This window comes from Periophthalmus magnuspinnatus, chromosome 8 (assembly GCF_009829125.3).
Source record: "Periophthalmus magnuspinnatus isolate fPerMag1 chromosome 8, fPerMag1.2.pri, whole genome shotgun sequence".
In the NCBI taxonomy this organism is placed as follows: Eukaryota; Metazoa; Chordata; class Actinopteri; order Gobiiformes; family Gobiidae; genus Periophthalmus; species Periophthalmus magnuspinnatus.
In genome coordinates, this window is record NC_047133.1 from 19595839 (window position 1) to 19620019 (window position 24181).

The 24181-nt window shown below is 39.7% G+C and overlaps 1 protein-coding gene across 1 annotated transcript in view; it reads left to right on the forward strand.

The window, feature by feature from the left end:
* stat5a (signal transducer and activator of transcription 5a) overlaps positions 1-14213 on the forward strand; it is a 135845-nt gene extending 121632 nt beyond the window's left edge. The window contains exons 16-20 of the mRNA XM_033970393.2: positions 1490-1632; positions 2665-2820; positions 2940-2991; positions 7210-7320; positions 11529-14213. Coding sequence (XP_033826284.1) covers positions 1490-1632; positions 2665-2820; positions 2940-2991; positions 7210-7320; positions 11529-11652 — 586 coding nt within the window. The 3' untranslated portion in view covers positions 11653-14213. The remainder of the gene's footprint in view (positions 1-1489; positions 1633-2664; positions 2821-2939; positions 2992-7209; positions 7321-11528) is intronic.
* The last annotated feature ends 9968 nt before the right edge of the window (positions 14214-24181 follow it).

Here is a 24181-nt window from a genome sequence, read left to right on the forward strand (position 1 = left end):
TTAGTCCTGACTCTGGGCACCAGCAGGAGGCCGGTCCCTGAAGTCCTCAGAGTGCAAGATGGTTCATATGGCACTAACATGTCGGAGATATACTTTGGACCTAGGCCATGGAGAGACTTGTACACAAGCAGAGCTGCTTTAAAGTCTATTCTTTGAGCTACAGGAAGCCAGTGCAGAGACCTGAGCACAGGACTTATGTGCTCGTACTTCCTGGTTCTAGTCAGGACCCGAGCAGCAGTGTTCTGGATGTACTGCAGCTGTCCTAAGGCTTGTTTGGAGAGGCCAGTGAGCAGGCCATTACAGTAGTCTAACCTACTGGAGACAAATGCATGGATAAGTCTCTCCAAGTCTGGCTTTGACAGTATACCTTTGATTTTTGCAATGTTTTTTAGGTGGTAAAAAGCTGCAGATGTTATTGATTTGATGTGGCTGTTAAAGTTTAAGTCTGAGTCCATTGTTACCCCTAGATTTCTAGCCTGAGTTGAAGGTTTTAGAGAGAGAGACTGGAGGTGACTGCTGACACTTTCTCTATGTTTCTGTGGGCCAAAGATGATGACTTCAGTCTTGTCTGAGTTTAGCAGAAGAAAGTTGTTTTGCATCCACACACTGATCTGTTGGATGCAGTGGCAGAGTGAATCCACTGGTCCATATTCACCTGCTGCAGTGAGACATAGATCTGAGTGTCATCTGCATAGTTGTGGTAGGACACATTATTGCTGTGTATTAACTGGCCTAACAGCAGCATGTAGAGATTGAACAACAGGGGTCCCAGGTTTGAACCCTGGGGTACCCCACAGGTCAGGGACATTTTAGCTGATGTACATTTTCCAATTTCAACAAAGTACTCCCTGTTTTCTAAATAGGACTTGAACCAGTTTAGTGCAGTACCAGAGATGCCCACCCAGTCCTACAGTCTCTGTAAGAGGATCCCATGATCCACAGTGTCAAAGGCAGCACTCAGATCTAACAGGATCAAGACTGAGACTTTGCCTGCATCAATGTTCAAGCGGATGTCATTTGTCACCTTGATAAGAGCAGTCTCAGTGCTGTGGTGAGGTCTAAAACCTGATTGGAAGACATCAAAGGAGTTGTTAATTTCGAGGAAGTTAATAAGTTGTTGGTAAACAACTTTTTCGAGGACTTTGCCTAAAAATGGCAGATTTGAGATCGGTCGTATTACAGTTTGTGCTACTGTTTTTGCCACTTTTTCCTTTGCTGTTTCAACCCTGCAATTCCCCCATTGTTGGACGTAAAGTACTATGAACAAAACTCAAAACGAACAATGAATACACTTTTAATTTTGGAGATGGACAATAGTGTTTTTATTTATTTTCTTTAACCCTTTATTTAATCAGGAGAACCTCATTCAAGAGTGTCCTGGAAATGTCCTTCACAATGACCTTATCAAAATGTCATTAAATGGAGTGTTGGAATGGAATATAATATTGTCATAAAAACATTCAAATATTGCTTTTGTTTTTTGTTGTAGTGCAATTTTGGGCTTTGTGAACAAGCAGCAGGCTCAGGACATGCTCATGTCCAAACCCAACGGCACCTTTCTGCTGCGCTTCAGTGACTCTGAAATCGGAGGAATAACCATCGCCTGGGTGGCTGAAAACCCCAACAAAGCAGGTGGAAGCTTATCTTAAACTCAACAATTATATATTCAAATTTGAAGAAAAAAAAAAATGAAATTGAGGTTACACAATGTGGAGGTTGTGGGTTCAGTGCTTGAGTCTGATGTGTGCTGGTCCTCTTTTAGACCTGGTTTAGCCATAATTCAGGATTAAAGGGACAAATCTGAAGGGGGAGAGATAGGCTTGTCGTCAGAATCACTATATCGATTTATAGTTCAATATATGAAACCAGGAATGATATATTTTAGGGCTCAATAGTTATCATGAATATAGTTTTTTGTCATATTGGGAAGATTTTTGTTATTTTAGTTGATGGAGAGGGTTGAAAAAGTAACTTATATTGGCAATTATTACTTAATTATACTATTTATTTCTTGCAGTGCATGTCTTTTAATGATATTGTTTACTAAAAAATGGTTAATTGGGGTTATTTCGCTTTATTTCTATTGTGTCAGTGGCATAAAGCAGTTTCAATATCTCTTTCTCTGTAGCGGTACATCATACTTCAAAATGTGTTATTGTGACAGGAAATTTAAGGAAAACTGATCGCCATTTTATTTGTAGCTGTCACAAAGCCTTCACAAGACTCATTTATAACGTTCAGACTGTAAAGTGGAGCAAATTCCAGCACATACTTTAGCGTTTGCAGTAGATACAGATTGATCATATCATGCTCTGCTCTACTTATGAAGATAAAGACACATACTTTTTTTTTTTTTTGCTCACCGCCTGACATGAAATCAGACTTAACTTTTCCTGTTTTAGGTCAATTAGGATTACCAAAATTATTTATATTTGCTAAATGCCATAATAATGAGAGAAGGATTTTTTTAGACAATTTTTCATAGACATTTAATTTTTTTATTTGTTATATGAGGCAAAAATATATCATGGCAAAGTAGGATTAAATTGGCACTGACTGATGAAGACTTTGCTTGTTTTTCCCACATTTTCCAGCCTTAAAAAAAACTTGTAATAAACTAAACTAAAACCAAAGCCCTTGTTTGGTGCTGTATTGTTCTGACAGGAGAGAGGATGGTGTGGAACCTATTGCCGTACACAACCAAAGACTTCACCATTCGCTCTCTGGCCGACCGCATCAGCGACCTCAACCACCTGCTGTTCCTGTACCCAGATCGCTCCAAAGACGAGGTGTTCTCCAAGTACTACACCCCTCCCCTCTGTAAGACACTCCTCTTCTATCACACCTTTCCAAAAAAAAAAAAAAAAAACTACTTTGTAACTTTCAAAATAAAAGATTACAGTAATGGTTTATGTTTCTCTTGTTTTTTCCTCTAAAAGCCAAAGCAGTGGATGGCTACGTGAAACCACAAATCAAACAAGTTGTGCCAGAGTAAGTAATGCTATTCGTTTGTTTTCCAATGACGTTCTTCTTTTAAATTTTCCTATAACAGATCCCGTATACAGTGATTAAAAGCAAATATAAGACTGCGCTAAAAGTAGTTTTAATCCAGGTCTAAATAAAACCTACATCCTATATAAATTAGGGCTAAGCTTGGGCTAAACTTGGGCTAAACTTGGGCTAAACCTGGACTAAACCTGGACTGAACCTGGACTGAACCTGGACTGAACCTGGACTGAACCTGGACTGAACATGGACTGAACATGGACTGAACATGGACGAAACATGGACGAAACATGGACTGAACATGGACTGAACATGGACTGAACATGGACTGAACATGGACTGAACATGGACTGAACATGGACTGAACATGGACTGAACATGGACTGAACATGGACTGAACATTGACTGAACATTGACTGAACCTGGACTGAACATTGACTGAACCTGGACTGAAATGCTGCCTGGAAAATTGCACACAAAACTAGGTCAGATTTGGATTTGGCTAAAAGAGAAATGGATATTTATCAGCAGAGAGAAAGGCAAAAACATGTGTATGTGATGCTTTTAATGGGCATTTTATTTATTTGGATGATAATGGTGACCCTTTTGATCTTGATTATCTCTGAACCTCTGGCAGAAAAAGCTCAGACCTTTCACTTACATGAACGTCTTAAATGCTCTTAAGTCCACAGGAGCTGACTACCTTGATCCAAAACTTCTATTACCAGCGGAACCATATTTAATTCAACCTCTGTTACATATTTCTTTTTTATCAATTCAAATGGCAGTTATACCAGAATTATATTATTTTATTATTATATATTATAAAAAAACAATACACGTTTGGCCTTCACATAAAGGTGGGACAACTAAAGATGTAAATAATTTCTGGCCAGTATCTTAATGGCCTTGTTTTGCAAAAGTTTTTGAAAAGTTAGTTGCAAATTAAGTTAGTTTATTTTAGTAAATCCTCCATTTTGAAGCAACTACAAAGTTTTAAATGACATTTTCACATTTCACCTTGATGACAAACAAGATTGTGTAGCTCTGTTTATTAATTTAACTAAAGCTTTTGATTCGGTGGATCATGGAGTCCTCTTGAAGCGTCTGACGCAGATTGGATTTGACAATGCTACATGTAATTAGTTCCAAAATTGTCTTTCAAACAGAACCCAGGTAGTAGTGCCTGAGTTCTAACTTTAAGTAAAGGAGTGCTGCAAGGCTTCATTTTGGGCCCGCAACTTTTTACTATTTTTATTAATTTCATTGGTTGCAATTTAAGAGAAAGCCTCATACATTTATATACAGATGATGCTGTTTTGTATGCAAGTGCTTCCTCTACTGATCAGACACTTTTAAAACTCCAACAAGATTTTAAGGAAATCCAAAATTCCCTCATAAATCTTAAATTGTCAATGAATGAAAGTGATGTGCACGCTACAAGTCTTTATACTCGAAATGGTACTTTGAAATAGTCACCATCTATAAATATCTTGAGTTTTGGCTTGACAAAAACTTATCCCTTAAAAACATATCAGACTTTATGTAAGTTTAAAAACAAACAAGGAAAGAGGGAAAGAAAGAAGGAAGGAAAAGATCAATGGCCTTCAGTAGGTTTTAATCTGTGCCAGAGCCAAACCAGATATATTACCCTGTATTTTGATTAAACCAGGACTAAATCAGGACTAAACCAGGACTAAACCAGGACTAAACCAGGACTAAACCAGGACTAAAGAGACTCTAAACCCAAACCCTACACCAGATCTAAAGCAGGCATTTTAGCACACCTAGTACTTTTACTAAACCAGGCCTTACACTGGACTAACCCAAAATACTTAAGCTGGTCCAAACCCAAATCTACACAAACAAATCTACACATTTTACCAGTAATCTGCACAAAACCCAGACTAAACCATGACCTACCATAGTGTGTGACATTGGCCACTTAAAGCATCTCAGTTCAAGTCTTGGTCAGTGATTATCTCTGGTCCCTGCTGTTAGGCCTTCACTCGTCACCTTCATATAACTTCACAGTAGCAGATCCTGAATCCAGATTAGCTTTTACATCTGGACTCAGCCAATTAGCGGTCCCCTGGTCCCATTCCCCCTCTGCACTCATCACTGGAGTTAGTCTGGTTAGCGAGCCTGTCTGGCCTCCTGCCTGGCCCAGCAGTGGGTCTACAGCCTCCATCAAGAAGGACTGCTTGGATCTTAAAGGCGTTATACCTGATTTTTACTTTCTTAAGAATGAGTAGTAGTAGTAGTTTAAACGCGAAAACAAACTACTACCAGTTTGCTGTGGTTCATAGTTATTTCTCACTCACCTTATGCATTATGAGCATCCTAATTATTCACCACGATGAGTTTATAAATGCTGCCACTAACTAAACGAAATGGGTTTCAATCTACACAAGATCTAAGCCAGATAGTAAAGACGCACTAAAGACGCACTAAAGACGCACTAAAGATGCACTAAAGATGCACTAAAGACGCACTAAAGACATACTAAAGACGCACTGAACACCGCACACTAAATCTGGGCTAAATCTGGGCTAAATCTGGGCTAAATCTGGGCTAAATCTGGGCTAAATCTGGGCTAAATCTGGGCTAAACCTGGGCTAAACCTGGGCTAAACCTGGGCTAAACCTGGGCTAAACCTGGGCTAAACACGGGCTAAACACGGGCTAAACACGGGCTAAACAGATTCTAAATCTAAACCCTACACCAGATCTAAAGCAGGTATTTTAGCACACCTGGTACGATTACTAAACCCAGATCTAAATCTACACAAGATATAAACTTAACACTTTACCAGTAATCTGGACTAAATCCGGACTAAAACCCAGGCTAAATCATGCGCAACAGTCTTTCAGTCTGTCAAGTCAGTGATTATCTCTGGTCCCTGCTGTTAGGCCTCCACTCATTACGTTCATATGAATTCACAGTAGCAGATCCTGAATCCGGATTAGCTAATACATTTGGACTCAGCCAATTAGCGGTCCCCTGGTCCCATTCCCCCTCTGCACTCATCACTGGAGTTAGTCTGGTTAGCGAGCTAGTCTAGCCTCCTGCCTGGCCCAGCAGTGGGTCTACAGCAGGGGTCTCCAGCCTTTTTCCTCCGTTGAGCTGTCTTTACAAAACAAAAATGCTAGAGAGCTACTGATTTTAATGGTTGCAAGACACTGAGTATTTGTAAGAGCCACAGCTTCGACTTCTATAGACAACTAATTGATCCTGTCCAACTATTATCCAAATTTCACTTTTCACAACTTTCAGAGGCCAGATTGTTTAACTATCACGGTAATACTGACAACAACTAGCATGCTAACTACACACTTCTTGATTGTTGAAGAAAAAAACATTTTAAAATAAGATGCAGACAGTACACAGCAGACTTATTTTGACCCTAAGAGCTGCTTATTCAATAGATCTGGACACACTTTGCTCAAATACATTGATCCTTATTGAGCTGAAAAATGTATCTGAATCCAGTCAAAATTAGCACAGCGCCGCAGTTATTTAGATTGTGTCATGTCGTCTTAAAAGAAGTAAACAGCGTCTTTTCCCTGTGGCCCTATTATGAATAAAATGTGCTAACCCTGTTGTTTAGGCTTAAAAATGCATGTGATTCCTGAATTTTCTCCTAAATATTAAAACTACACTCTATAAAAATCGACTTTGATCAGCTTTTAAACACATGATGACAGTTTTTCATTATCACACGCTTAAATACAGCGTAATTAAAGAGGGGCGACCAGGATCAGAAAATCAGATTGTCAACAGAAAGTCAATGAACCCATTTCTATTACCAAGTTTTTGATCAATATTGCAGTTTACAATGGGCACAGCTTTAAGTATTGACTCAAATCTTCATAGTTTTCCATAGCTGTCAAGAAAATACAATTGGATATTTTGTGGTCTTTAAATGTGTTGCCTTTAAAATAACTGGATTTGACGTGTTTTATCACCTATTCCCACCACTAGCAACTCTGTATTTACTTGTGATTCTTTAAAAAAAAAAATAATAATAATAATCACTCCCATTCATAAAAAAATGTTGAATGTAGAATAACAAACAAAATTTTTAATAATGACCCACATATATAATAAACTAAAGCATAAATCAACTCATACCTCACATCGGAAAACAGATAAATTACAATAGAATTTCCCTTAGAATGCTTTGTTTTTGTGTTTTCACAGCTTCGCCACTGCTAACCCAGACCCAACCGGACTGAACCAGACGTACATGGACCACGGAGCGTCCCCAGCTCCTGTCAGTCACCAGCACGCCTATGGAATCTACCCTCCTATGTGAGTCATTTGCTACGGCTATGCAATTCACACACATTTCACTGTTTTGGATCAGCTGTTTAGTCACACACAGATGTAAATGGGCATTAAAATGTCTGCATGATATGTAAAGGTGCACTAAGTAACTTTTTCACCATCTGTTTGTCTCCGTGGAGATGTTTTTGTTTACCTGTAATGTTTGACCGTATTAGGGCTGTAGTTGACTAAAGAAATTCTTAAGTGCCATATGAACCGTCTCGTACTCTGAGCACCATCAGGAGGCCAGTCCATAGAGTGATCAAAGTCTGGACCAAACCAGGACCAAACCAGGACTAAACCAGGACTAAACCAGGACTAAACCAGGACTAAACCAGGACGAAACCAGGACGAAACCAGGACTAAACCAGGACTAAACCAGGAGAATCAGTGTTTCAGTTTTATGCAGCTAAAACCTGAAACGGTCTTCCTGAAGATGTGAGACAGGCCTCTACTTTGTTTAAATCCAGGCTCAAAACGGTTGTGTTTAGTTGTGCATATGACTGAAAGGTTTTTACTCTGCACTCTTCTCTTTGAATGTAAATTTTATGATGACTATTTAAGTTTTGACTTGTTGTATTGTGATTTTAATGTTTTTCTTATTCTGTAAAGCATTTTGAATTACTTTGTTTGAACTGTGCTGTACAAATAAACTTGCCTTGCGTAAAGACATGTCCTGCCAATCGATCAGTCAACTAAAAAGAGGGTGTGGCAAAAGCACCCACAACTATTACATATCTGTATGTATCTGTGCCAAACTGCACTTACAACGCTACACCTGCAGGTGGAGTTCATGCAGAAACAAGCAAGCAAAAGTACTAGGAAACAATGTATTTATATAAAGCCCTTTTTGCATTTAAATGTCAGAAATCTTCATCTCACTCCTCCTTTCTGCTGTCATCCCATATGAATCCTTAGCTTATCTGTTTCCATGGATACAAGCAAGCGTGGACTCTAAGTCAAAGTACGGGTCAGATCTGTGGAGAGAAGACCCCACTCACAGTAAGAATGGATGTTTTTCAAGGTATATTTGAGCAATAGAAACAATTCTAATGCATTTAATGACACACAGTGGAATATTTCAGGCAAAATAACATTTCTGTGGAGATGAGCCTCTTCACCAGAAAAATAAAATATTAAATAAATAAAATGATTGAATACGCAACATTTTATTATCTGCAATTTCCCTGGGGATTAATAAAGTGTCTATCTGTCATTGGCCTGTAATGTTCCACACTAAGGTATTTAACTTTTCCATATTTATTTCTATGGATAGGAGCCGGTGGCCACTTTAGGTCAAGTTACAGGTCATCTATCTTGTATAATATATATATTATAAAAAACTTCCAAATGTAATTCGTTAAGACGATTAAAAAAATCACAAAAAACATAATTTCAAGACATGTCATCAGATGAAACTTTTGACCTCTATAATTATGTATTTAAGACATCAGGGTAATTCTAGGGTACTTTTTGCAATGGGTTTTCGAGTCAAAGTCTCGAAAACAAGAATATAACATTACCATAATTTCCATAGATTTTTAAATTATTATTCTTCAGATGCTGGTGTATTCTTTTAAATATATATACATTCATTATATATCTGTCCTCAAGCTGTTTCTAAACTGCAGCATATGGCACCTTATAATTGAAATCTGACTGTTGGAGATAATGACGAGGAGCGGCCGTCCAAGCACCAATTATTTTTTTGCTCAGAGAAATATGTGGGTTGTCAGTGTGAAAGGTGAACAAAACATCTATGGCTTGCAGGTATGTTTTGTACAAGTTTGACAGAAATGCTAAACTTTTGCCAATTATTTAGTTTTCTGTGTATTTTGCTGTTTAAATGTATATTACCATGAACAAAGCCGTCTTCTGCCATTTCTCAAGTATCAGGTCAAATCAGATAACAAAGGTTCAACAGTTGTGGTTTTATAGTCTGGACAACTTAAAGACCAACTTAAAGACCAACTTAAAGACCAACTTAAAGACCAACTTAAAGACCAACTTAAAGACCAACTTAAAGACCAACTTAAAGACCAACTTAAAGACCAACTTAAAGACCAACTTAAAGACCAACTTAAAGACCAACTTAAAATAACTGGGGCACCATTGGCTCTAGTCTATACGGCCATTGTGTCCATAGGCAAGTCACTTCACCAACCTTGCCAAGTATCAATGTGCTGCATGGTTGGATGGTACAGATTGACAGTCTGGCTTCGATCAGTCTGCTCCAGAGCAGCTGTGGCTACAAAAGAGTACATACAATAGAAACCAAAAGTTTATATACACTGTATTAAAAGACACATGTTTTTTTTTTTCTCCACTGTCTGACATGAAATCAGACTAAACTAAATAGGATTACCAAAATGATTTATATAGCAGCGCCTCTACTTCGAGCTCCTCCCGTGTGCCTGAGCTCCTCACTCCTCACATCTCTAAAGGAGTGCCCAGCCACCCTAAGGAGGAAACTCATTTTGATCACCTGTATGTGCGAGCGTGCCCTTTTGGTCATTACCCAAACCCCATGGCCATAGGTGAAAGTAGGAACGTAGATTGACTGGTACGGCGACGGCATCACTGCAGACACTGCACTGATCCACCTGTGAATCTCACTCCATCCTTCACTCACTCGTGAACAAGACCCTGAGATACTTGAACTCCTCCACTTGAGAGTATAGAGCTGGTCCAATGTTCCTTGACTGGGACAAAAGCCAGGCTGCTTGAATCCAAGGTTTGACTATCTGTCAGATACACCTCTCCAGTACCCTGGAATCGATCTTACCATGAATGCGGAGAAGTGTAATTCCCCTGCAGTCAGAACACATCCTTCATTCCCCCTTTTTAAACAGAGGGTGTAAGTTTCTGTTGTGTTGTATGAAGAACAGGCGCAGAGGCTCGAGAATCATTCTGTAGATCTTTATTGTACAGTCGGGTTAAAGGCAGTGTACAGCAAAATTCAAAGCAGAATCAAATCAAATGTCTATGCAGAGTCTTATGCAGAGTCTAACAAATTCAGATTACACCAGTGTTTTAAATTCTCCCAGAGTGGGTGTCATGCACCCTGTATGAAAGAAGCTATTGTGAAGAAGTGCAAAATGTGACGTTATGTTTGAGTTTTCTGTGTTTACAAGAAATGACACTGTTATATGGGAAACAGAACTTTTTGTAAGCAATTTGTATACTGTTCACAATGGGCCACCACTCCGGTCTGCCATTCCAGAGGTACTGGCCCCGACAACCAAGTGATGTTGGAAACGTGTCAACCAAGACATCCCCACAACATCCAGAGACTTAAGATACTCAGGACGTATCTCATTCACTCCTGGAGCCTTGCCACTGAGGAGCTTGCCAACCACCTTTGTGACTTCAGTCAAGGTGATGAACGACTCTGCCCCTGGGTCTCTGCTTCCTCCTCGGAAGATGTGACAGTGGGATTGAGGCAGCATCCCTCATCCAGGTCAGCAGCTCTCCATCTGCACTGTAAACAGTGTTATTTGATGCACTGCTTCCCTCTCCTGAGGTGTCAGACGGTTTGCCAGAATTTCTTTGAGGCCCACCAATAGTCCTCCATGGCCTCCCCAAACTCCTCCCAGCTCTGAGTTTTTGCCTCTGTGACAGCACGAGCTGCAGCATGCTTGGCCCGCCGCTACCCATCACCTGCCTCGGGAGTTCCACAAGCCAGATGGCATCCACCACTGGGTTCAGGGGTTGCCGCCTCAACAAGCACCAGCAACCTTACGACCACAGCTACAAGCAGCTGCTCAACAATAGAGGTGGAGAACATGGTCCACTCGGAATCCATGTTCCCAGCCTGCCCCGGGATCTGGGATAAGCTCTCCTGGAGGTGAGAGTTGAAGACCCCACTGATCGAAGGCTCTGTTAAACATTCCCAACAGACCCTCACAGTACACTTGGGTCTGCCAGGTCTGTCCAGCTTCTGCCTCTGCCAACTCACCACCAGGTGATGATCAGTTGACAGCTCTGCCCCTCTCTTTACCCGAGGGTCCAAGACACACGGCCGAAGGTCAGATGGCGCTGGAAGTGGACCATTGACCTCCGGCCTGTGGCGTCCTGGTGCCATGTGCACTGACACCCTTGTGTTTGAAGATGGTGTTGGTTCTGGACAGTGCTTTTAAAACTGTCACCATTAGTATAGTTTTTATTTCTCATGATTATCCTGTGTTTTTCAGGAGTGACTCGGTTCTAGACGCAGATGGAGATTTCGATCTGGATGACACCATGGATGTCGCTCGTCATGTGGAGGAGTTGCTACGGCGACCGGTCGACAGCCAATGGGGTGGCCAGCAATCGTGACCTTTGACATCGTAACCTGCGGCAACCACACCTACCCCAATCCCCGCAAAACCTGTCCACCCAGCCACCCTCCCATCCCACACTGTTTGCAATTGCAATGTCCATTTTTATTTCAGATAGCTATAATGTGAAATGTTAATAATGGTTGTAATTTTTTTTTGTTTATTTGACAATTGGTGGTCAGACCGACGTGGATAAAACTCAAAGATACGGCAATGTTACAGACAATAACCATCAAACATGCATTTCAACTGGAAAATTATGCAACTATACAAGACATTTACAAACACGCATTTCCTCATTTGTTTTTCACTAGCTTAAAGGTGCACTATGTAACTTTTCTGATGGATGGTCTGCCAACTGCTTGTTACCATGGAGACTTTCCTTGGCATTAAACTCGCATAACTTGTATTCAGTTACAGTTGGTGTTATTGCTGAAAAATACTTGGAAAAACATGCATACTTATTGTGAGTGGGGGTCACCTCTCCATAGATCTGAACTGTAACTTAGCCCTTTGGCATCACCAGCTTGAGAAATAAGTTTTATGGAGCAAACCAACATCTCAATGGAGACAAGTGGTGGACCTTCCTCCAGAAAAGTTGCATCTTTAACAATGAACCCACTGACATAAACTAACCAGGCTCACACCAGATTCATGTGTGGCACTCGGAATCGAGTCCTCCATTTATCTGGAACGGCTCTCGCTGAAAGTCATCGGAAAACACGGAAAGTCATGATGATTGTTTGAATCTGATTGGTTGAAGCATCACAACAGCAGAACAAGCCGAAAAACCTGACTTTTGTTACATCCATCTGAGAAAAAGCACAAACGCGCCCCCGTCACACATGCACAAAAACACACACACGCCCCTGTCACACATGCACAAAAACACACACACGCCCCTGTCACACATGCACAAAAACACACACATGCCCCTGTCACACATGCACAAAAACACACACACGCCCCCGTCACACATGCACAAAAGCACACACACATGCCCCTGTCACACATGCACAAAAACACACACACGCCCCTGTCACACATGCACAAAAACACACACATGCCCCTGTCACACATGCACAAAAACACACACATGCCCCTGTCACACATGCACAAAAGCACACACACATATCCCTGTCACACATGCACATGTCACACATGCACAGCTCTAACTTTCTTCACAAACATAATAGTTGATACTGACGCTAAAATCGGCTGAAGTTGGCATGTCGTTGTGTTTGTTTTTGTTCTTCGGCGCGTTCGCCTTTAGCTTCTGCACAAACCACCGTGCTGCTCTGTGATTGGTCCGATTAATCTTACAGCGGGAGCACGCCGAGATGGATTCTCATGAGTTTATGAAGTCACACATCACGAGAATCCATCTTGCAGTACAAGGTTAGACATAAACATGCTTTTGCTCTAACATAGCCGTTATGAAGTACTGTTATTACTCCATGTACACTAACAAAGAAGTAAAAATACACATCTGTGCGTCATGGATTTGGGTCAGAAGGATTACAATTATGTCATTGTATTTTGAGAAGAAATTATATAATTTTTTGCTATTTTTATATTTAATTTATATTTGGCTTCACTTTGTGTTTTTACTCTGCCCAGATATTTGTACATGGAGTTGGCTTTGTGGGTGAAGTGTTTTGCTCAGTGACACAAGAGAGTAGGATCACAGAGGAGCTTTGAACTATGGCCTCCTGGTTAATGGGTAACAACCCACTGCACCACGGTCACTCTGCATACATTTTTTTACACATGACTGATCTTAACGACTATTAGTAAAAACAAAATGTGCCTGGCTATGCAACAACTAGCAACTCATCGTTCATTTTCTGACACTTCTTCTCAAAATACAAGTCTTCATTCTTGTAAAATCACTTTGTCCCTGTATGACACTGGACGCCGCACATTTTTCTCATGCAGTAATTGTTCACCAGCACCACTAGAGGGGGCCGACGCACTGTGTCTCTCTCATTGGGCTTTTTGTCTGCACAGCTCCGGCAAAACAAGACCACTGCTGCTTTATTTTTCAAGCCAAGACACATGGCACAAGTTTTCAGATTGATTTAAAGAACAATAGGTTGCGTTCACATGTTATGGCAACTTTTAAAAGAGTTAAAATTCCATGGTTTACTTTTAAACTGTGAAAATAACTGTTTTGACCCAGTTTCTGGTTAAGATTTCTGTAAATATTGGCTCTGTCCACATGGAACAAAAACTGGCAGTAGGTTCAACATCTTGATGATGAACAGACTCTTAGCCACAAGATTAATATTATGAATTTAAGATTTAGGGTCACAAAACAATGCCTTTTTTTTTTTTTTTTTTACTTTTGTGCATTTCCAGTTTAGATAAAACCTGCAAGGAATAGCTCACATTCACTTTTAGGTATTTGACTGTGTAATGGGAGATTCACTGTTTTTGAAGGAAATATCAAAACATACGATCCACACATGTTGAACCTTATTATTATTTGCAGTTTCAGAACATAACGAGGTAAAGTACTGCACTTTAAAAAAAAAAAAAATGTAGCAGAGTAGAAAGTACAGATACTTTTACTTAACAGGGCTAAAATGTAAAAGTATTTTTACTGTAGTTTGAGACCTGTTGAAAAAACTGTTTTTTGTTTTTTTTCTTTTATAGATTGAGCAAATTCAAATAAAATATGCAAATAGAAACAGACAGGGAAAAAAATCTATTTCTGTTGAGCACAAATCTTAAAAATCGCTACATTTGAAGCTTCATTAGACCTCGGAATCTGCGCAAAATACTTTTACTCTACAAGTACTTAAGTATCGGTAATTTAATACATTTGCTCAAGTAGATTTTTTCATATGATACTTTTACTTCAGTATTTTTTTGCACCGGTATCTGTACTTGAACATAACCAACAAACTTTAGTACTTCTTTCACCACAGATTTTTTTTTTTTTTTTTTTTTTTTTAGATTAGCTCAACAAAGTCTCCGTACGGCCTAAAGTCCTCCCCAACAATCACGTTTTTGGTGTTGAAAAATGGCATCACTTTTTGACACTTTTATTTATTTATTTATCCTGACAGAGAAGACTTTGAATTTTGCAGCGGTTTTCGTTTCATGTGGATCAGCCTGAAGAAAACAAAGATATTAACCAAAAACCCACATCAACAAAGTCCACCATTTTGAATCCTGACCTGTCTCCCGCTCCGTTTTAACCAGACTTGAGAATGTTTGGATGTCACGTGATTACATTAGAAAGCAGTGGTCTTTTGTTAGTTAGTTTTTTTTGTTTTTACACGGCAAGAAATACTTCAGTTTTATTTTTATGCACAAATGCTATCGCAGAGCTGCCTCCTTCTACTCAGTTTCTACTGGCTCCCGGTCATCAACGCTACCTCACATCTTAGAAATACTTACAGTTTCGTAGCCGGGGTTGTCATTTTTTAGCCATCTCCTCATTGTACGGTACATCGCATCGAGATCCTTGTATTTTTGTATAAAATAATGAAATATGAAGAATTATGCTTGCTACCTAATGTATAAACTATATTGGCTTATTTTTATGCTTGAAATGAAGTTCATATTGAGTATAGGCGACCACTGGCCTCTCCGTCCTCTGTAGCTCCACTTTGTTTGAATGAGAAATTACTTTGAAATATAGAAAAAAGTGCTGGATTTTTTTGCAAAAAGCTGAGACGACGACAACTCTACAAACCTTGCTCTCGAAACTTGGCGTGCTGTGTAAAATGAAAATGAAAACACAAGATTATACATGTACTACCACCTGAAATACTTTAGTTAGTGCTTTATTTGGAATTGGCTGGACGTATTTTTTACTTTTGTGTTTGTCAATATTTTTTTTATGACATCTTCACTAAATGCACTTAGATGGCACAGTGGCAAAGTTTTCAGCCACACAGCCACATGGTTACCGGTTCAATTCCCAGTGCAAATAGAAGTGCGCAGTTTGCATATTCTCCTCATGGGTGGGTTTCATTTCACGCTGACTTTAATCACTGACAACTGGCTACTCCTTCAGAGGTTTAAGTCTTAAAGGAGAGCAATGTAACTTTTCCACTACCTGCTTGTCTCCATGGATATGTTATTCCTTTGCCTGAAATGTCCCACAGTATGGCATTAAACGTTCATGTACAGTTGTTTTATTGCTCAAACAACGTTGACCGACAAGAAGAGAGATAGGTTTAATGCCGTACTGTGGAATGTTCCAGGCGAAGTCATATCATCTCCATGGAGACGGGTAGGTAGAGGACCCCGTGCCGGGAAAAGTTACATATTGCGTATTTAAGTCCTCGCGGGATAGATTTGTTTGTAGAGGCATTCGGGTTGGGATAGACTGTATATATAAATGGACATAGCTAACGTGCTAACCACTGCCACGTTCCAAACAGGAAGTGATCATGGATGCACTTCCGGCTCCATCGAATCTGGCTTCAATTCACTTTCTATTGAAAAACTGTGGCCCCTCTTTCTGTAACTGCTGCTGTCAGACTCGTCATTTTGTTCTTAAAATGTTCGTATTAACCCACTATTAACCCGTATTGGCTCTTTGGTTGCTATTATACTTGCGGTCAAAATTCCAAATATGAATCTCGGCTCCAAATTCTCCGCTATATCTGTTCGTGCCTCGATGACCTTCATTTGACCTGGAGCCAAACGCTATGGATGACGTCACACTCACTTAGTCCACTTCTTTATACAGTCTATGGGTTCGACATTTTGAAATGAGATTCAAAATAAGAAAAAGGATAAGGTCACATCACTGCCATCACTTAATATAATGTTCTCTCCAAACAACAAAATATCCAGCCTCCATTTTGCTTTTATTACGTGTCAAACTGGCTAACTCTGTACTTTAGACGTCCACAAATCAAAAACTCTGTGTTTATTTCAACTGAATCTAAACATTTCAATAATGATTTGCTCAGGTTCTATTGTAATGACATTTGTGTTTTAAAAGTTGAATTTGTAATGACTACACCTTAATTAGCCTGAATATGAAGAAGAAAGTCTTAATTAGTAATGAAAAAGTGTTTATTAAGATTGATTCAGGCTTAGTAACTACTTAATTAAGCCGTTCCGGGATTAAAGGTCCTATATTACACAAAATTGACTCTTGTGAGATTTAAGTCATGTTATAATGTTGTTACCTCCTCAAAAACAGACCTGGAGTTGTGTTTGTGTCTACATCTCCAAAGCTCAAAACACTCTGTCCCACCTTGTGATGTCATGAAGTGGTAGTTTTTCAAGTAAACGGCTCCTTTTCCCTTTTTTTTCAGTAGAGATCGGCAGTCTCAGGGTTGAAATTATCTAAATGATTCTAGTGAAGGTGTGTGGAGTTTAAAAACACAGTGGAGCACTTCCTGTATTACCACATGATGACATCACAAGGTGGAACGGCGCGTTTTCCGTTTGAGAGAAGAACGCAGCTTAAATATGCAGGATTTGTGTTAAACATGTGTGAATGAAACAAAACACAACTCCAGGTCTGTTTGCGATGAGGAAACATAACACAGATCAGAAAATAGCGTAATGTGCCGTTTAAGTAGGTACTAAGTCTTTGGTACTAAGACTATTAAAAGTGCAATTGTTATAAAGTGATATTATTTCCATTTTACACAGTATTTTGACTTTTTCTGCAAGGGCTTATGTTCTACGTGTAATATATGCGGTCTGTATCTTCACCAGCTTCAGAACTGTTTATCCTATGCTTAAGTTTGCCACAGACAAGCACAAAAATATATCGTCGTGTCTACTGCCGCCTTGCACCTCAGGAACCAACGGCTTTGCTTCGCTGCTGTTCGTAAAAAGCCAAAAAGAAAAAAATTATATAGATCTATGTGAAATATATGGAATTATTTTGGCTATCATAATTGTATTTTAATATTGCATCATTTGACACTGACTAATGCAAGTAACCTCTTCGCATGTTTTTGCATTTTCCGAGGTTGCCAGATAGAAGAATCTTTTGGAGTTTTGTCGCCCGCGGTTTCGTGATGTTACCTTCACAGAATATTTTTGTGTATTTCTTTCGATGATGTAGATGGTGCTGTGTGCTGTTCAGTCTATGTATTTGTTTGTGCGTTGGAAAATTGTCGCTTGGATGAGTTTTTCCAAGAGAATAATTTTGTTGAGGTGAGGGGTGAGAAATAAAGTTTTATAAATAACTATAAATGATTTGTTTTGACTGTTTTTGTTCAGTTTTTTAAAGCCACGATATGGAAATTTTCAGGTGGAGGCTCAGTGTTTTGCCTAGAATGTTTCACTGTATGGACCTAAACATGTCTATCTCCATGGAAACAAGCAGACACCATCAGGTCAAGTTACACATCACATCTGTGGAGAGGCGATTTTCAAATTTAGCAACAATAACACCAGGTATTGAAAGTTTAATGTCATGCTTTGGAACAATAACATCTCCTTGAAGACAGGTCACCACCGAATAGTTACATAGTGTACCTTAAAAGTCAGATGCCCTCCCTAAGGAACGTTCTTTTCTCTTTAGTCTAAAGCTATGACCATTTAGAAAGGAAAAATGGACTATTAATTGGTTATTTTAAATAGCAGTTAGACATAATTGATCTGATGTCACATTGAGAGAAAAAAAAAAAGAAATGCAGGAGCTATGAGAATAACATAAGTTTTCAACGTTAAAGCCATAATTTAATGAGAATAAAATCCAAGGCAGAAAAAAATCACAATTTTAACCCTATTGTGGCGGATACTGTCGTCGCCGATAGAGCGCGGTTCATGTGCTTCATGTAAATTCAAAAGGCGTCTCAAAGCAGAGGCATGGGGCTCTTTAAATATTTTACTGTCATTACGGTAATCTGCTAACATTGTCCCTCGAAGACGACCAATCAGAGCGCAGGTGTCGCAGAGATTTTCCCAGTCACTTATTTGATGCGTCAAAGAAAAATACGGATGGATGTGTAAAATAGAGATAGTTGTGTGAAAAAATGCAGTACATTCTGATACTTCCTTTAACATGATTTTTATGGCTAAAGAAGAATAAAAGTCTAGGTGAGCTATACTGGTCTATAATGTGATCAGTCATTAAAGGGTTAATAAAGCTGTAATATTTTGAGATTAAAGTCATAGCACAAAAAAAAAAAAAAGTTTTTCCCAAGAATATAGTCAATATTTATGATTTATGTCGTCAACGTCAAATCAAAGTGAACACAGACTGCAAAAGACTGGCGCCTGGATGAGTTGAAAATGCCCATAAAGGAGGCCAAACTTTGAAAATCCTGATATTTTACACGTCCCATGTTTCCAAGTTATTAAACAGATCGCCGCCACAGTTTAGCTGCCACCTCTCCACTCGTCCACATCAATCACAAACTGTTGAAAGAAGTGGTCTACATGTTCTCCCTGTGGACTGACTGGACTTGGAAAAACCCTGCAGGGTGTGGCACTCCCTGGGGTTCAATGGTCGAGACACACGATGTGCTCCGAGCTGCGAACACATGGAGGATCTTAGCTTCTCGACGTGGCCTAATCGCTATTGCCAGTGCACTGTCCTGTTTCTGTCTCCAAATGTGAACAATTTGGTCCAACACACAGAGCTGAGACTCGTTTCACTCTCTGATCCCGAATTCTTTACGCTGAGTCGACCACAGCACTGTGTCCACCCTGTGTCCGTGGATGTTCCAGGTAAACTGCATAATCAACGACTGTCACTACCTGCACAGCTCCATAGGCCGTAAACAAGTGTAGAGAAGTGTAGAAGGCTCAAAGTCGAGGGAAAATCGTGCAAAGACTCCTACATCTGTATTTGTGGATCGGAGCTGGGTCAGTGTCCTGCCCAGGAGCCCTCAGCTACCTGCAGAGGTGCACGAGGGTCATTCCTGGGTAAATGATTCAACAATTTTTAGTGTTTATAAGGCCAGCGATATAAAATTCTACATGCATCATACATAAGATTTTATTTAAGCTTTTAACTCAAATAAGAGCTATTCTTTTGCACACCGGTCGTGGTGGCAAATAGCTTTTCTGCTTTTTGACATTGACGTCAGCCGCTAAATCCTGATAAAATGACATCTTTTCTTTGACTATGACTTCATTCTTGTAAAATTGTGACTTTATTCTCATAGCGCTAGCATAATAATTGTTTTAAATGTGACCGTAATACTCTGCCGTACTGATGAAATACAAACTTTTAATTTAGATGCTTGTTTTTCTTGTCAGTTTAGTTTCGTTTGCTTTCCTTTTTTCCATTCTTCTTCAATTTAAACTTTAACAACAGCTCTGTTCAGTTTGTGGTGCTTCGCTTCCGCCATCTTGTGGAGACAACACAAAACTCTTCCTTATTTTTGTGTTTTTTTACACATTTCCCACATTCTAAAAAAAACATTTATATATATTTTACTGTAATAACATTATTTATAAAGCATAATGTCTTGTTTTTATTCTATTTATTCAATGTTATGAGTCATTTCTAGGAGTGATCTGTTCCACTGATTGCTTTTCATAGATGGTTAAATGGATGACTTTGTGTATAATTGGTTTATTTAAAGATTTTTTTTATTTTTTATATAGCCCTGTATATGTGACGTAAAGAGTGACTGTTCCATTAGGTTACTTTAGTTGTTGCTTGGATACTAGAAAAAGCTTTCCAACAATCAATTCACTCAATCTAACAGACTAAAGATGTGGCATTTACGTGTGAAATAATAACAGGGAATGTCGATACATAAATAAATCATGGCAGCTGGAGTATAATTATATGTCTCTGGGGGCAGCACGAGAGCACACGTTTAAAGGCAGTGTGGTTTATTATTATTGTTATCATTATTATTATTATTATACGGGTGTTTACAAGGTGTGCACTGAAAACACCAGCTGTGAAATCAATGCGTGTATGTGTATGTTTATGTGTACGTTTAACGCCACTGTGGAACCTTCCAGACAATGAAATAACATCTCCATAGAAACAGCCAAGCCTCGTTCAACATATGACACTTAAACAGCCCATATTATGCTATTTCCTGATGTATGTTATAATGTTTCCACATCACAAACAGACCTGATGTTGTGTTACGCTTCATTCTCTCAAACAGAAAGCACTCTGTTCCACCTTGTGATGTCATCATGTGGTGATACAGGAAGTGCTCCACTGTGTTTTTAAACTCCATACATCTTCACTACAATCATTTGGATAGTTTCAGACCTGGAATTGCCAATCGCTACTGAACAAAAGGTAAAAGGAGCTGTTAACTTGAAAACTACCACTTCATGACATCACAAGGTAGAATAGAGCATTATGAGATTTGGAGATGTTACAGACTAATAATAAAGTGTTACTCAAACATGTGAGACTGAAACAAAACACAACTCCAGGTCTGTTTTTAATGAGGTAACAACATTATAACACGACTTCTTCTATTTAATCACATGTATAATTTATATTGAGCTTAAATGTTGATCCTATTGTTGTGTTTACTCTGTTTCTTAAGTTTGTCCATCTGGGCTACTGTTGCTAACTGCTTGAACAAATCACTGGAAACAGCAGAACTCACTGAACCTCACCATGAATCCCACATATCACATACTTTTTTCAGTGTAGTCATTTCTCTCCAAAGATTTAGTTGTGACTAGTAGAACATCCTGACCACCAGAGGGCAGTGTTGTGGCACAGATAAAGTGAATATATGTCTATGTGTCTGCTCTTGTGGCTACCTGCCTGACACACACAGCATTTTTGGAAACTTGGAGAATTTTTTTGCGCTTGGTTAAAATCCCATGATACGATGTTATAAAGTAACTCAGAAGTGCAGCTCGTGGAGTTTAAAGAGCAGAAGTTTTGGACTGTTGGATTGTGGGAAATTCGTCCTGTATCCATGGAAAGAACCCAGGCAGCTGGATATGGACCTCTTTTTATTTATCTATCTATTGTTCTATCTATCATTATCATTCTATCATTCTACCATGCTATTGTTCTATCATTCTATCTATCGTTCTGTTGTTCAATCTATCATTCCATCTTTCTGATGTTCTACTGTGGGAGGGAGGAAAGCAGAGGAGAGAGGGAGGAAGAGAGACGAGAAGAGGAAAGATGGAGAGAGACACATAAATGGAGGGAGAGAGACAAAGACATGGAGGGAGGGTGGGAGGGAGGGAGGGAGGAGAGAGCGAGACACAGAGATGGAGGGAGGGAGGAGGGAGAGAGACAAAGAGATGGAGGGAGTGTGGGAGGAGAGAGCGAGACACAGATGGAGGGAGGAAGGGGGAGAGACACAGAGATGGAGGGAGAGAGACAAAGACATGGAGGGAGGGAGAAGAGAGGGAGGACGAGAGAGGGAGGGAGAGAGACAAAGGCATGGAGGGAGGAGAGAGCGAGACACAGAGATGAAGGGAGGGAGGAGGGAGGGAGAGAGACAAAGACATGGAGAGAGAAAGACAAAGACATGGAGGGAAGGAGTGTGGCAGGAGAGACACAGAGATGGAGGGAGAGAGACAAAGACATGGAGGGAGGGAGAAGAGAGGGAGGATGAGAGAGGGAGAGAGACAAAGAGATGGGGGGACTGAGGAGAGAAGATGAAAGACAATGAGATGAAGGGAGGGAGACAAAGAGATGAAGGGTGGGAGGAGAGAAGAGGAGACAGGGAGGGAGGAGAGAGAAGAGTAGAGAAAAAGAGCGATGGCGGAAGAAGAGAAGAGTAGAGAAAGAGAGATGAAGGAAAGAGAGAGAAATGAGAGCGATTGATTGAGGGAGGGACAGGGGAGAGAGAAGGGGAGAGAAAGATGGAAGGAGGGAGGGAGGAGAGAGATGGGGAGAGGTACAGTGTATACTGTATACACTGTACTACATGGATACTCTGCTCACACATCAGTATTATATATATATGATGTCTGAGTATAACAGTAGTAAACACAGCTCTAGACTCAATACTTTCAATACGCTGCTTGGTTAATTCACTTAGTAACTCGGTGAACTACTTTGACACAGGCAGCAGTGTTCAGACAAAAGTACACAACAGCAGGATGTTATTGTAGTTAACAGCGATTCATTTAGTTTATTATTTGGATAGTTCGTTTGCTATGACAATGCAAACACCAGGAACCCCAGTGTTTATTTGCATCTTCAGCGGCTCCTTACACAAAATAATTCCAATCCAATGAACGGGTGAACTCTTATTTTCCCATTCCACTTCATAAACAGCACAATCCTCCCGTAGTATTTCATAAGCCAGTCCCTCAAAACTCTGCGTTACATCTGGAACCGTTCTACTGGTGGTTTTCAGATTTTAGATGTGATGACATCACACTCCCACATGGGGCAAGAGCCAGATTTATATTGATCAAAATGTACTTTGCCATGAAATATCTGCAAGGTAAATGCACGTATATATTTAACCTGATCATTTCTATTAGTGACTCGGAATATGGGCCCTTCAAACAGTCAATCAATCAATCTAATCAATTTTATTCATCCCCAAGGGGCTGTTTATCTCCTGGAAGGTTCCACAGTACGGCATTATGCGTTATATTTCCCTGGGGATAAGCAAAAACCATCACCTGGCCAAGTTACAGGTCAGATCTGTGAAGAGGCGACCCCTTTAAAGCAATAACACATGTATTTGTAAGTGAATAAATGCAAGATAGACACATGTTTAATGCCATACTGTGGAACATTCCAAGCAAAACATGAACATTGCATGGAAGAATGACTACGCAGAGTCACTGGCCTTGTTCACATGCAAACAAAAATCTGATTGTAATCCGATTTCTGGACATTTAAAGAGGACGTATTGTTCTTGTGTCGCTCTATAGTTATAATCAATGACACCTGTGGATCGTTATGTTATAATTTGGACATTTTAAATCACAATATTCATCTAAAACTGTTTAATAAAGGAAACAACCGTGATGACTTCTGCGTTAGAAAACTGCAGTGTCCAATGGGATCTGACGTCTCCATAAACGTGATCACAACAAAGAGCCGTGGAGCTGTCGGCGCCCCCTATGGACAGCTGCACATCACACTAGCGAATAGCAGTAGTAGCAAAAACAACTTCGGGTGAGTAAATGTTGAGGAGAAACAGCTACAACTCTGAAAATATTTAGCAGAATCGGGCTGCTTTAACCATATTCATTTTCCCTGCCCTCCACTGTGTTATAAATATCATAATTACGTATCCGATCTGTCAAGAGGCAACCCCTCACAGTAAGAAGACATGTTTTTTGTACATAAATAACTGCAAGACAGACGTGTTTAAAGACATACTGTGGAACATCCGGATAAAACATTAATATAACTGCACAGGATGTATTTAACCAGAATAATCACTGGCATTGTTCACATCAAAATCCAATTATAATCTGATTTCTGGACCTTTACGCTGCAGTCCTGGATGCAGAGCTGGACCTGTTGACCTTATTCTGCTTCACCCACTTTTTCTGAAATCCTGTTCCTTTCGATGGAGAATTTGGGAAAAGTTTCAGCGCTTAAATATTATATGAAGTAGGTTGGTTTGTGTCGAATGTTCAGTGTTTATGTGCAACAACAAGTCAAC